Genomic DNA, 14,982 nt, shown 5'->3' on the forward strand with positions numbered 1-14,982 from the left:
CGTAGCAGTGACGTAGCCGCGGAGGGCGTGGTCGACTTGTGAGATGTCAGGGAGGAATGGCGGAATGGCGCTCGGCGCGGTATTTTGAACAATCGCCTTTTTTCCTTTCCTCGTTTAATCTGGAAACGTTGCCCAGCGAAACAAAACCATCACGGGGTAAGCAAGCGTGACTATGTGTCGACCAACTCTCTCTTTATGGTTCGCTACACAGCGTCCAGAACGAAGAAAGCACACTTTGTTTAAAGAGTAGCTGCTCAGTGTTGGACATATAGTGTTGTGCTAGCTTAGCGAGCTAACTAGCTAGCTTTGGGTTAGCTAGCAAGCTCAGCAAGTTTATTTGTTGTTTATTTGTTTTGCACAATTTAAGACTATACAACATAACAAAAATGAATAATATACAGTACAGGAAGAGGCAAAAAACCCACTGGGCTTATCTGCACCTAGAGACAAGATTAATATAAAGAAATAATATGACAATTAGGACAATATATATATAATAACAACAATAACAATACAGTAAATATATCAACAAAGACACGTGTGTGTTGCGTGGAAGTGTATGGTTAGTGTTTGTGAGGAGGATATTGATTTAAATATCTATAAAGACTTCTGGGAAATCATAACCAAACAACATTGTGAGTGGGAAACAATAAAAAACATAAAAACAGATACATGGATAACATTGGGAAAAGCTAGTAGAGTTGTCCTGCTGATGATGAAGATGATCTAGTTAATAATCTATTTAAAATATGATTGATAAAACCATCTCCTTAGCTGAACAGCTCTCTGTGTCTGCTGATATTTAGCTAACATCAAATCATAACAGGTTTAATGTTGGATAAATACAACATTAAATTGTTGCTTGTTCTGTTTTTGTATGTTTTTGTATTTTGACATAATATGCTATGGTCCAACCACTAATGAATCATATCATATAGTACCTCTATACTCTTACTGAAAGTAGCCTACAAAAGTATCAGCATCAACATTTTCTTAAAGTACCAAAAGTAAAAGTACTCATTATGCAGAATGGCTCATATCTAAATAATTATAGGCCTATTATAATCAGAATCAGGTTTATTTTGCCAATTAATACTGTACGTATATGCAGCTCTCTCATTGTACTTTACAGAATAGAAATAACAGCTACCAGAATACAATAATAAAAGTAAAAATATCAAATGTCAAATGTTCTGGAAGTTGTAAACAATCCAAATAGTGCAAAGAAATAAATACTGACTGGATATAAATAGACTGGACAGTATGTACATGTGAAGATGTCTAGCCTATATACTGTATGTATTATATATTGTTGTGTTTTGATGTTGTAGTCATTGTTTGGTAAAGATTTGTAATGTGATTGTGTACTGAAATGTAGCCTAAAACAGTTGATTTAAGTGGACTCCAGGAAGAATAGCAGGGCTTCAGACACAGCTAATGGAGATCTGAATAAAAGATAAAGATCCATTACAGTATTATGTGTGCTGACAGAAAGTTTGGTGTGTACTAATAGTTTAATTTAATCATGCAAACATGCGAAATTAAAGCAAAAGTAAAAGCTATTAACTTAGCTTAGTTGTTTTAATGTCTCTGTGTGCTGTCAAAACATAATGAAAACACAAAGTTAGCTGTTATATTCTGCTTTTTAGCTGTTCCCACATCACTTAGCAGCATATCTCTTATTATATCTGGTTTTAAAAGCGGATTTTTATTAGTGTAAGGTCATAAATATGTCATTTATAACCGGTTAGGCCATGCTAACTTGACTCACAGCCACCCTAAAGAAGCTCAGGCTATTCAGGTAAATCTATAAGTGCAGTTGTATTAAACTGTTTTAATCCTAGATGGATGTTTCAAGTGACAGGAGGGATTATATATTGAAGGCTAGCATTGTTTATTATCAGCTAAAAGAGTTGCTAGTAAGCCCTTTAGTTACCAGGAAGTGTTGTCTTCAGCTCTCATGTATGCTAGCTGTGCTGCTATGTTGTGGGTTAAGTGTTTTAGCTGAAGTGTGAGATAATATCTATCCCTTATTGTCAGCTAAGTGTTAGCCTGGAGAGCTAACAAGAGTTGATGACGAGGTAAAAATGGCGGATCTTTCGAAATCCTACCCCGGCCCTGAAATAGTAACGCAGCCAGCAGACAGCAAACCCTCTTTAACCCCCAACTAGGAGCACTTCTGAGGGGTGTTTTTAACATATAAGAGTGCAGCTCAGCATTGGTTGCTTTCATGCAAAAACAAGCAGAAGCAGTTAGCACACAGTGTGTGTGTGTGTTTAGTATGGGCTGGGTGAAGGGTTCATATGTGCGTTTCGGTGGATTAATGTTGAGTAGAGAGTTGCAGCAGGACAAAGATACACGCCTGCTGAGATGATCCGCTGCGGCCTATAGCTAACCCAGCATCAGCTGTCAGGCTGTGTCAAACATTAGTGGAAACTCATACACGTACTCTCCATTGATAAATCTCACGTGATTACTGAACTAATAGACAGGTATCTGCATAAAGTAAAGCATGTTTTATTGTGGACACAGCTAACTCGCTACTAGCTTTAACTGCCTTGCTTGTTTGTTTATTTCTTGCAAAGCCTTTTGCAAGCATTATTGTCTATTTGTTTATTTGTTTTGCACAATTTAAGACTACACAACATAACGCAAATGAATAATATACAGTGCAGGAAGAGGCAAAAAACCCACTGGGCTTAACTGAAGCCTCCACCTAGAGACAAGATTAATATAAAGAAATAATATGACTACATAATAGTGATAACAAAAAATTAGGTGATATATATATATATATAATAACAATAACAATACAGTAAATATATCATTGTCCACTTATTTATTAATTATGTAGGTAGGTAGGTACTTTATTAATCCCCGAGGGGAAATTTCTGAGTTACAGCAGTAAAAGATAGAACAAGCACACAACAAGATTAAGAATAGAATAAGAATAAATAAGATATAAAATAAGCATTAGCAATAAATACTCTTAAAAGCTGGTTAGCAAGTGCCAAATGTCCAATTATGATGCATGTCTGACTGCACTGCTGGATGGATGAGTGACAGTGTGTGAGTGTAGGGTGTTATTTAGTTAGTCAAGAGATGAGTTGTAAAGTCTGATGGCAGTGGGTAGGAAGGACCTTCTGTGCCGCTCCGTGGTGCACTGAGGTAGGAGAAGTCTTTCGCTGAATGTGCTCCTCTGTCTGGCCAAAGTGTGGTGAAGTGGGTGGGTGGTGTTGTCCATAATATAATATAAATGTAGAAATATAAGTATAAATGTAATAAATATAATGTAGAGCAAATTGAGAGCAATACACCAGAAATAAATGTATATTTTTGAATTGTAAATCTTGTTTATTGCAATTAAATGCATTAACTCTAAACAAAAGTACAAATTTGATATTGAGCATCTTGCCACTGGGTTTTCTGTGCTTTGTTTTCTGTTTTGCTGGCCTTTTCTTGACTCAGATTGATTTAGGTGATGCTATTTATAGGTCCACCTTGTCCAAACTTGACCTCCTGTATCACTCAGCCCCGAGGTATGTCACTAATTCTAGCCTCAGGGCCCACCGTTGTACATTATACAGCGTGAACCTCCGGTTCCCAAGCCAAGTCCCTATGGACTGAGCTACTGCCATAAAAATAATGAATGAAAAATTTGCATATCTGTGACATTCGTTACAACTACGATAAAAACTGATTGCATTGTTCTTTTGGGATCAACAGAGAGCTGAGACTTTGCAAGCATGGATGTGGTGTCACCAGAGCTCAACAGCCTCCTTCCTGATGAGATCATGGATACTGAGGCCATAGAGGACATCCCTCACTCCCAACCAGACGGCACCGCGGCCCAGTCAGAGCCCAGCGATGACGCACCGGTGCCGATGGAAACGGATACGCCCATGGCTTCAGAAAATTTGAGCCTCTGTTCAAATGCCACCTCAATAGAACACACAAAGGCTCTCACCACCTCCACTGCCTCAGACACCACATTCAGCATCAGCTCCGGGAGTCAGCTTCCTATCTCCATTTCCAGTACATCGTCATCGCTTCTTACCCTCAAACCAGCCATGGCTACTTCCATAGCCGCTACCAAAACGACAGATAGTTTGACTGGGACTAGTATCACTACAAGCGGGTTACAGAGGCTCACGGCTCCCTTTACCATCTCTCCTGCAAACCACCAGATCATTCTCAACAAGGTGGCCTCATCTCAAGCCACAGAAGCAGCAAAGTCTGCAGGTACACCCCAGGTCATCAAGCAGGAAGGACAAAAACTTTTGGTTACAGCGATAGGAAAGTCGGGGCAGCCTATAGTGTTGCAGTTACCACACACGGTCAGCAAGCCTGGCGTTTCACAGACTTTAGGAGACAACAAATCTCAACCTCAACAGTATAAAGTGGTGACTATTGGTGGGAGGACGGAGCTGAAGCCGGTGATGGGGAGCGTTGGCAACCAGCTGACCACATTACAGGCCCAGCAGCTGAAGACTGTACAGGTAACATTGATAGTTTTGTGTTATAATGCAATATTTACCGATTGATGTTGATAGTATTTGACAATGTAATATTATATATAGTATATGTAATATTGCATTTGAAAATTTGCCACACATTTGTGATAAATTAAAGATAATTATTAATGCAAATTTTAGCTTTTGGACAATAAGACTGCACAAACTATTAATTAGCTATTAGGGCTGCACGATTTTATCTTATCAAAATATTTAATTGCGATTATTTTAACTGATATTGCGATATTAGAGGAAATGATAATTTTTACATCATTCTCACTTTCAATGAAAATGTTAAAATTATTATAGTGTGTTTTTTATGGGGATCTGTACCAAACAAATATGTTTTCTTAAGTCTGTAGAATATGATGTGTTGGCCAGGACATCTCTGCAGCACCACCGTATTTAATCTAAAATGCAATTTTGACACATTTCACCTTTAACAAATATTGTGATTTTAACTAATCCTGTGATTTGAAAATTGCAGTAAGCCATATTGCAATATTGATAACATTTTGGTTAATTGTGCAGCCCTATTAGCTATAAACATTGTAATAAAAACATGACTGGCTTTGTTAGATTGAATCTCAGTGTTTTCCATCCAATGGCCTGGCCAAGAAGTAAACATTAACGTTGGCTTTTATGCCCTAAAAGGACCTTAAACAACATGAGAACAGCTGTTTGTTAGACAAATGACTCTACTGTCTCAGCACTGGATAATCGTGACGTGAAATTTTTCTGTCGTCGCATTCCTAATATGCACAAGCTTAAAAAGCGTGTTTGTGTATAAACGTCTCCTTTTATAGTGAAGAAGTGAAGTGTATTTATAATCTTATGTTAGCTTACACATTGAAGAATGATTCAAGATTCAACTAGATATCGCTTGCAGATGGGAATTGTTTGGATTAATAATTTCCACTGAAGTTATGAATAATGTGTGAATAGAATGCACATAAATCTCACTGAATATCTCCACAGATTGCCAAGAAAACACCGGTATCCTCCGCTGCACCAATCAAGTTTATCATCACAAAAACTGTTAACAGCAAAGGTCTAAATCCTCAGACATCAGTATCTCCTGTTATTGCAGGTAAGTTTATTTGCATTGTTGTCATGTCATTGCTGTTTTTTTTGTCAGTGAATCCATTGATTAAAACCTTTTTGATTCTGTTTCAGTATTATTTAAGCCACTTTTTCTCAAATCTTGTGCCGTGTGTTCACAGGACGTGTCCTGACACAGAGTTCTCCAGGGATGCCCCAGAGGACCATCACTCTGTCTGAGCCCCACAACACCAGTATACAAAGTATCTCTGGCAAAAAGATTGCTATTTCACCGCTTAAGACTCCCAGCAAGGTAAATTCTACACACCAATCCTCATTTACCAAATAAAGGATTAATTTTCTCTTTTTTTCTGTTATGTTAGTGAAGTGTTTCCCATTTATTTTCAGTTTAATTCAACATTAACAAGCTGCAGGTTCCTAGAAATACCATCACTACAGTTTTCAAGTGGTTATGCTTAAAGGGATTGATCGGGTATTTCGAAGTGGGATTGTACGAGGTACTTATCCATAGTCAGTGTATTACCTACTGTAGATGCTTGGAGAAACAGACAGGAGTACCAGCACGGGAGCAAAGCAATGTACTGCTGTAGACGGAGGCAGCAAAATTTATTTTAGACACTTAAAAGGAAGGCTCACCTAAAAAACATCAGTATCATTGTAAGTGTACACTATATTTAGAATATTTCGCCTGTTTACCTTGCCATGAGACAACTATACAGTCTACGTTTCCGACGGGGAACTGAAGCCATTATCTATGCTCTCACTACAGCAACCAGACTCCATTGAAGAAAGCAGTAATTTTACCTTGCAGAACAAAGGAGTTGCTGGTCTACCGCTGCCTCGATCAGTTAGTATGTTTGTGTTATTGTGTGACTTTGGTTAGTTCGGATTCACTAAAGTCACAAAATAACACAGAGAAAGCACAGGTGTCCTTAACCTTAACGATGTTCAACTTAAGAGGGCCATAAAGTCAGTCAGCCGGTACGCACAGTACCAGAGCCCTAGAGCTGACACACCTACATGGATAACAGAAATCATTAATGTTATTATATACACCTGTTTGCCAAATCAAACCATCCACTGTGACAAAGGTCTGTTTTACTTTTCATTCAGTTTCTGCACAGCACATGCGGTGTTAATTCTTGATTGTTCGAGGCAGTAACCTTCATGCAACACAACACCCCTAATTTAAGCTGGTTGTTAGTTTATATGTGTGGGCCAAACATTAATAGTATGTGAGAATATTAATATCTATTTTTGATCAGGTCAGTAGTTGGACTGATCGTGCTGCGCTCTCCTTGTTTGTCTCTGCCAGGTGACCGTGGTATCGGTGGCTTCTCCGACATCCGGCGCCTCTCAGAAGTCTATGACGCTGCCTGTCAATGTAGCACTTGGCCAGCAGATCCTAACAGTCCAACAGTCCACATCAGGATCTCCAGTCAAGGTGGCCACCGGCCAAACCACGACACAGGTAAGATCACAACTGGTCTCTGTTTATTATCAGCTGGAGTGTGGACAGTGAAGTGCTTGGGGATGGTTTTATAACAACTTCTCGTGCTCCTGCATTGCTAAAGAAGCCACGATCACCTTTAATGTAGAAAAGACAGCTGCATTAAAACACCTTGTTTACCTCGATAAGTTGAAGTTGAGATGCAACTAACAATATTTTTCATTATCTATTAATCTGTCAATTATTTTCCTCAAATAATCAACTCATAATTTGATAAAAAAACATCAAGAAATTATGAAAATATGCAGTTTACTATCATAAAAGAGCAGCAAATCCTTTCAACTGAGATGCTGGATCTGACTTTAGCCCCCTTTTTTGGGGGGGTAAAATATCCCCAGAACTTAATTTAGACCCTGATCCCTGCGGTGGAAAAGCAATGAGTTACTCAAAAGGTTCTTAGTTCCAGGGGAAAGTTTCTGCGGTGGATTAAGATTTAACTTGACTATCGTTGATTTTCATGTCCAAGTTGATTTACTCTTCTGTCATTTGTACTTAAAGCTCTGTTTTGTATCTGTTTTTTAACATTTTCAGGGTATTAAACAGGTGCAGTCAGTGTCTGTGGGAGGAGTCGGCGGCTCCCAGTTCAAGACCATCATCCCACTGTCTACGCAGACGAATGTGCAGCAGATTCAGGTTCCAGGTAGCCGGTTCCACTACGTCCGCCTCGTCACGGCAACAACAGCGAGCAGCACGGGACAGCCCAGTGGTCCCAGCACCAGCTCTATACAGACAGGTGACCTGTTGATAGTGATAACAAACCTTGATGACACTTGTTGAAGCTCTTCTGTAGCAACTAATGCTTCTTAATGTTCCACAGCTAAGCCCATGGTGGTCAGTACAGGAGCAGTCAGGATGTCTGTCCCGATCGTCCCAGCACAGACCATCAAACAGGTAACTTTGCTATTCTGTAAATGATATTTATGTTCATTCAGAGCTTTTTCTTTTGAGCTGTGTTCATGGATTATATTCCCTGTAGATGGCACCGAAGCCCTTAACATCAGCAACGGTAGTAACCACCAATCAGACACAGCAACGCCTCATCATGCCTGCCACTCCACTGCCCCAGATCCAGCCCAACTTCACCAACCTCCCTCCAGGCACCGTTCTGGCACCAGCTCCAGGAGGCGGGAACGTGGGCTATGCAGTCGTGCCAGCACAATACGTCACACAGGTTAGTGGGGTTTTTGTTGCGTTTGTGTTTTTTAATTTACTACTCTTTGATATTCATATTTTTGTTATCGTGTTATCTGCTTCCTCTGTAGCTCCAGCAGACGCCGTTCGTGACCCTCGCCAGCAGCTCTGGTTTCGCCGCGGCCCCCGGTATCCAGACTCAGGCCAGAATGCCTCTCAATGGGTAAGGAGGGACATGAAGGCACTTCTTATTTGATGTGGAACAGACTGACTAAATAATTAAACTTTGTGAGAGACATTAGTGTGAACTAAAAAAAGAAATTGGGGTTTAATGGAAAAACTCTCTTGCCTACTTCAGAAACCAAATGTATTTTGTATTAAAGAAAGTTTACTTTCACATTTCCTGTCTCGCTCTGTCAATTGAAGCTCACACTGAAAACACAATTTAACTGAAATATAAATAAAGAGAGATTAGATTATACTATTTTGAAATGAAGACTGCAGAATTATAACTATACTAACTGATTGGTTGAATGTGCTTTTGGTTTAATTTTAATGTAAGTAATATTATTCATTGGCTCACAGCTTGTCAACAGCAGAAACAACCTCAAGACCGAGGAAACCATGCAACTGCACCAAGTCGCAGTGCCTCAAACTGTAAGTATGACTGTGATTTAAACCTGTTTACTGTTGACTGTCCTAATGTTGCATTTGTTTGATAAAAGTGTGTAGATACAGCCCAACCTGATCAATGTACTGTGCTGTATGTGTAACTGTATTACATGTTCAGTACATCAGTCCACTTCTGTTGGTGTTTGCAGAGCAGTAAGATGTAGGCTGCTAACTCACAGCCTTGTGTTGTTCTTCCTCTAGATACTGTGACTGCTTTGCAAATGGAGAGTTCTGCAATAATTGTAACTGCAATAACTGCTTCAATAACCTGGAACATGAAACGGAGCGTCTCAAAGCTATAAAGGTAAGGTTGGAGGTCTGTGAGAACACAAGTTGCTTTCCTGTCACACAGATGAATGAAGGTGAAAATGTGTGTTTTCACAGACCTGTCTGGACCGGAACCCAGAGGCCTTCAAACCTAAAATCGGTAAAGGAAAAGAGGGCGAGTCGGACCGTCGACACAGCAAAGGCTGCAACTGCAAACGATCAGGCTGCCTGAAGAACTACTGCGAGTGTTACGAGGTGGGTTTCCCCTCACTGCGTTGTTTACAGGAGCTGTTTTAATATAATTGTGAAACCCAGTTTGTCGCTTTCTAACTGACTACATTTCCTTTGTTTTAACCTCGAAGGCGAAGATCATGTGCTCGTCCATTTGTAAGTGCATCGGCTGTAAGAACTTTGAGGAGAGCCCGGAGAGGAAGACGTTAATGCACTTGGCTGACGCAGCAGAAGTGAGGGTACAGCAGCAGACTGCAGCGAAGACCAAGCTGTCGTCGCAGATCTCAGACCTGCTCATGAGGACGACACCTGTTATCTCAAGTGGAGGCGGGAGGTACTGCAACACTTTTCTCTAGAGCAACAATATGTTACAGGAGAGTTATCATAACAGCTAAAGTTGTTTTTAATGATGACGGGGAAAAAAAGTATTATTTTAATACAACCAAATCAATAACACAGAATTATCAAATGGTTCATCAAAATAAGGCCAAACACTGTCCCAAACAAGCACGAACAAATGACCACTAATAATAACAATGCAGGTTAAGAAACAGTCTCCGTTTAATACTGATGCCTCTATATGACCTCCTTAAGTAAACGAGACCATGAGCAAGAAGATTGGCTATTTCTATATAGTTATTCTTAATGCTTGTCATCGGAACCACTGGGTCCGTTTCGGGCATGAAATCATGCAGGTTCACCAGAAACTACTTCAGCTCAAACTCCAGCCTTGGACCGACCCGGATCTGGCTTCGCTGCAGCCTTTGACCTGCAGTCAGAGCTCCGGCAGGAGGTGGAGAGCTCCGCACCAGGCCAGGAGCAGCAGAGCTTCCCCACGCTGCTCAGCCGGTCCCCGCTTGGAGCCAACACTGACACCACACTGCTGGATGCCCAGACCGTACGGCTGGGCCTCTGGAGGGAAGGGAGATACGGGAGAACCAGAACCAGGACAAAGCGGGACAGACTGTCAGACCCTGCTGCTGTAAAATTAGAGGCTTTCTAAAGGAACTGGTGCTTGGAAACACATTTGCTTTTGTCCACAGGGACCGCCAAAATCAACACAAAATGAAAGTTCCTCGTAGTAACTGTGATTATATACAATGCGATGTGTCCGTGAAGATTGTGACACCAATGTAATGTAACTTATGAACAGACGTAACATGGAAAGGGGAGAGCTGACCGAGGTTCTAAACGGGTTCCAAGCTTGCTCAACTGTTGTTGGAGCACAGAGCGAAAAGGCGTGGGACTTAGGAAGGGTCAATTGTAGTTTTTTGAATGATATTTATGTAGGAAATTAAAATTAAGAGGTGATTACTAAATGTAAATACATTTAATAGCTATTGTTGAAATAAAATGGCAACCATGAATATCAAAATTAGGGTGTGATTTAATGGCTCTTCAAGTCATTTGATGAGTTCAGCCTGTGTGTAACATGGCTGTAACTCACCACCTCTGCTGACAGATGATAGCTGGTGACATGAAGGAAGATGCATTTTCTCACCAAGGCCCTGTTTTCCTTTCCCCGCAGGCTGCCACATACGTTTGTAACGAAGGAGGTGCTTGAAGCGACGTGCGAGTGTCTGCTGGAACAGGCCAAAAAGGCCGAACAGACTCATCAGCCTCAGCAGGAAGCGGAGAGGATGATCCTGGAGGAGTTCGGACACTGCCTCATGAGGATAATCAATTCGGCGGGGAAAGCCAAAGCAGACTGCGCCTCCATCAACTGCTAGGCCGAGCAGCGCTCTGGCTCTCCCCACCCTCGAACCCGAACCCAGCTGTGGGGGGGCCCGAGAGGCAACGGATTACTCTGTCTCGGACCCCTGGGGGTTTCTCTCCTGCAGGGAAACAGGTTGTCTCCCTCATTAAAGGGCAGAACAATGGCCTGAGGGTAGATCCCCCTGCCTTGGGCAAGCCTAAGGCCAGCTGGAATAATAAACATAGAACAGACGTTTAAGGACAAATGGACAGAGCACACCGCCTCTGATGGACCTTTAACGCTGTTCTCCCACTTCTTCACCTGGCTGTGATGGACAGAAATGACTGAGCAACGTAGTGCTGAACAGGGATTTCTTCACTTTACTTTCCCTACAGGGCCCCATCAAATCTCTGTGTGTCCTCTGAACTTTTGTTCTTCCATTTTCTTCCGTTTTTCTTTTCCCCTTTTTGAAAATGAAATCCCTGTAATTTTTATGTAATCATTTGTGCTTACAGTAGACAAACAGAACATGTATCTTTTGATATTTATTTTGACACGTATTTGTAATCATTGTGAGCGCTAATATTGTGTGGCTTATAGTGCTGCAAATTGTTAATTATTATTATTAACCGAGGCTAGGCTAAATTGTTTCAAGGAAAATGAGTAGAGGCAATCTTACGTTGTATCCCTATGAATGCACACACACGATGCATTATGCACACACACACAGAGAGCACGGCTCAGAAGAGTTGGAATATGGCGGTGGAGGTAGACGTTTCTTCTGGTGCTGTTTTCTGTTTTATCAGTCACATTGCTTACTGTACATTAAAAACATCATGAATGGAAAAACAATTGAAACCTATACGACTTATTAAATGATGTTCCTAACTAGAGGTGAGCGGGTTAATGTAACACAGAGCAGATTACAGCTACTTGATCCGTTGTTTGACAGTCAAATGACAGATATTTACACCATATACTCTTAAGATATATTGTTAGGACACAGGAAATATCCACTGCATCATGAATGCATGGCATAGTTTCACTTCCCCTTAATTTAAGAAAAACAAGATATTTGCTTCTTGCCATCTTAGCAGTCATCTTCTGTTTTATGTCTCCATTTTGTTTTTGTTATATTGTTTTTGTTTTTAAACCATACCATCTTATCAGTAGACTAATCAGGGCACAAATGTGATGTTAGGACAATGTGTACATTTCTTGTATTTTAAAGGTCCCATATTATAAAAGTGAGATTTTCATGTTTTTTTTTATTATAAAGCAGGCTTAAGTCCTATATAAATACTGTGAAAGTATCGAAACACTCAATCCACAGGGAAAACACACACGGCCCGTATTCGGAAACTCTGCATTTGAAACAAGCTGTCAGGATTTCTGCCCATTTGTGATGTCACAAATATACAATATTTAGACCCTTGACTCAATTTTAAACGTAAACATTCTAAATGTGTCCCAGTTTATTCCTGGTTGCAGTGTATGTGAATGTCATCAGCTGACAGGAAGTACACATGGACCCCAAGCTGTTGCCTAGCAACCCAATTCTGATGCAATTCCGTCAAAATGCACTAAAACGGAGCGTTTCAGACAGAGGGTAAATACAGGTATATTCAGGCCGACAGTATGAGGAAAATAAAGGTTTTTTTTAACATTACAGCATGTAAACATGTTCTAGTAGAAACACAAAATACAAGTATGAACCTGAAAATGAGCACGATATGGGACCTTTAAAACAAAGGATCATTATTGTATTGATTAATCTATGAAAATGTACATATTCCCAAAAAAATGGCAGTAATTCAGAATCTGGGAGGCTTTATTAATTGTATAAAATAAAGGTCGCATTCCCCAGTCTCCTTCACAAATTAGAGGAAAAGTAGTGCATCTCACCCAGTAGATGGAGGTAATGTGCACAGAGTGGAAACTGTCAATAAACCGGAAGAAGAAGAAGAAAAGACCTGGAAGTTAGATGAAGGCTGCTGCAGAAGTGGAGCAGTATGCATGCTCGAGGTCCTCAGGAAAATGTTACATAGGAACGTTTATATTCTTCTTACAAGTGTTAAAGTGCACGTTTTGTGCATATTAATTTTAAGCATTTGTGCATATTAATATTTTGAGCATGATTTTTAAACGAGGTTTGGTTCAGTAATAGCATTTCACTGCACGTGGGCGTCCATGTCTGATAATTTGGTAAGTAAATGATAAATTAAATCCGTTATTACTCTGTTTTTAGTGATAAAGTGGTAATTAACCCGCTTCATGTAGTAAACCCACCACCTCTAGACCACGTGGTCATTGAGGACAGCGTGTTCTAGAGTGATAGATGCGCACCAAAGTCCTATTAAAAAATGTAGTATTTAAGTGTTAACACGCTAATTGACCAGTATTTATTAGCCAACAGAACAGGACTTAAACATTTTCTTAAATTAAAACAGCAACTCTTCAATTCGGCATACATCCTATAATCTGAATGCTTGTTTTTTTATGCAATAACTGCATTTTTTCACCACCTAAAATGTCTGTTTATTTATCTTTATTTATTTATTTATTTGCACATATAGAAACTGCACAAAATCCAGTCAATGAAAAAAAAACAAGAAATGTGACAGGAGAGGTCAAGAAGCCACAGGCTTATGTATAAAAGACCTCCCCCCAACACCAGGAGGAAAAAAAAACAATAACAAAAAAGGAAAAAATATCTAAACTAACATAATTTTAAAAATACAACAAAAGTTAAACAACAAGAAGTACACAAAATGTGCAGAAAAATCTAACTAAACAATCCAATAAAAACAATGAAATACATACAAAAAACAGTACAGAAAAAAAGGAAAAATTTATCTAAACATATCAAAAGATAATTAGACATCATGAATTAAATGTGATGATCATTTCCTTTTAAAATGTTCTAAGGATAACGAGCTCTTGATAACATGCATTTTGGTGTTCCATATTTGTACACCACGATATCTGAGGGAATACTGGCCATGTCTTGTAAAAAGGCAGGTGAAGATGATTAACCTGTCTAGTATTATGTGAATGAATTTGAGAATTACATTTAAAGAAGTTGCTTAACGATGATGTCTGTTTGACAGATCAACTGAAGAACAGGAGTTCCAGTGAAATCTGCAGTGTGGACCTGACATGCATGTATGTATTGCAGTTCTGTTATTATAATGAATAGTGAAGTGAATAGCCATCCCAATGATTATACCAATCACTACCCATCTGACCCATTCATGTGTCTGGGGAAGATTATTCATGACTCTATTAATGAGGGTTTTGGCATTAATTTTCCATCTGAAATGCTTGCTGCTGCTGCTATGTGAAAATAACTTAAATATCTGCATTGTTCTTTCAGGGTCAACCTGCTGAAGTGAAAGTGAGTCCAGGGGCATCTACCAAAAGCACTTGACTGTTGTTGTTGTTTTTTTATTTGAAGTTACTCATTACCAAATAAATACAAATTGTGACATAAATATGATTTGTGTATGTGTTCTTCTTTGCCTTTTCAGACATTGTGTATATTCATAGCCAGAAGTACCCTGCTTTATTACAGGCGTATTGACTTAATTGAACAAGTATAGATTCATATTGCATATATTGTTAAATTTACTCCTTATTTCACTCCCTGACCATTATCAGAATTGGGTGGCAGTGGTGGAAAGTTAAGTGATTAATTACATTTACTCAAATACTGTACTTGGGTACAATATGGAGGTACTTGTATTTTATTTGTGCATCTCCATTTGATGCTATTGTACTTTTTCATTCTGATTAATGTATCTGCCCTTTGGAGTTACTTCTCAGATTAAGATTTTATATTAAAAATGCATTGTTAAATATTAAACCAGTGGCACCAACTGTTATTGGCTTTTAAAGCC

General features: G+C 39.5%; 1 protein-coding gene and 1 long non-coding RNA gene across 2 annotated transcripts; both read left to right on the forward strand.

Moving 5' to 3' along the window:
• On the forward strand, positions 1–12,330 carry lin54 (lin-54 DREAM MuvB core complex component). The gene is made up of 14 exons (XM_037753295.1): positions 1–156; positions 3,727–4,499; positions 5,493–5,604; positions 5,738–5,868; positions 6,892–7,047; positions 7,618–7,819; positions 7,904–7,977; positions 8,063–8,257; positions 8,349–8,440; positions 8,803–8,874; positions 9,091–9,193; positions 9,274–9,411; positions 9,519–9,721; positions 10,916–12,330. Exons 2-14 carry the CDS (start codon positions 3,747–3,749, stop codon positions 11,115–11,117), a joined length of 2,433 nt encoding a protein of 810 aa, XP_037609223.1. The 5' UTR covers positions 1–156; positions 3,727–3,746; the 3' UTR covers positions 11,118–12,330.
• Positions 12,331–12,737: 407 nt separating this feature from the next.
• LOC119477847 lies at positions 12,738–14,577 on the forward strand. The gene is made up of 3 exons (XR_005204330.1): positions 12,738–13,288; positions 14,194–14,248; positions 14,460–14,577. It is a non-coding gene; the product is annotated as an uncharacterized LOC119477847 (long non-coding RNA).
• Positions 14,578–14,982: the final 405 nt, after the last annotated feature.

The sequence above is a fragment of the Sebastes umbrosus genome, chromosome 19 (assembly GCF_015220745.1).
Source record: "Sebastes umbrosus isolate fSebUmb1 chromosome 19, fSebUmb1.pri, whole genome shotgun sequence".
NCBI lineage: Eukaryota > Metazoa > Chordata > Actinopteri > Perciformes > Sebastidae > Sebastes > Sebastes umbrosus.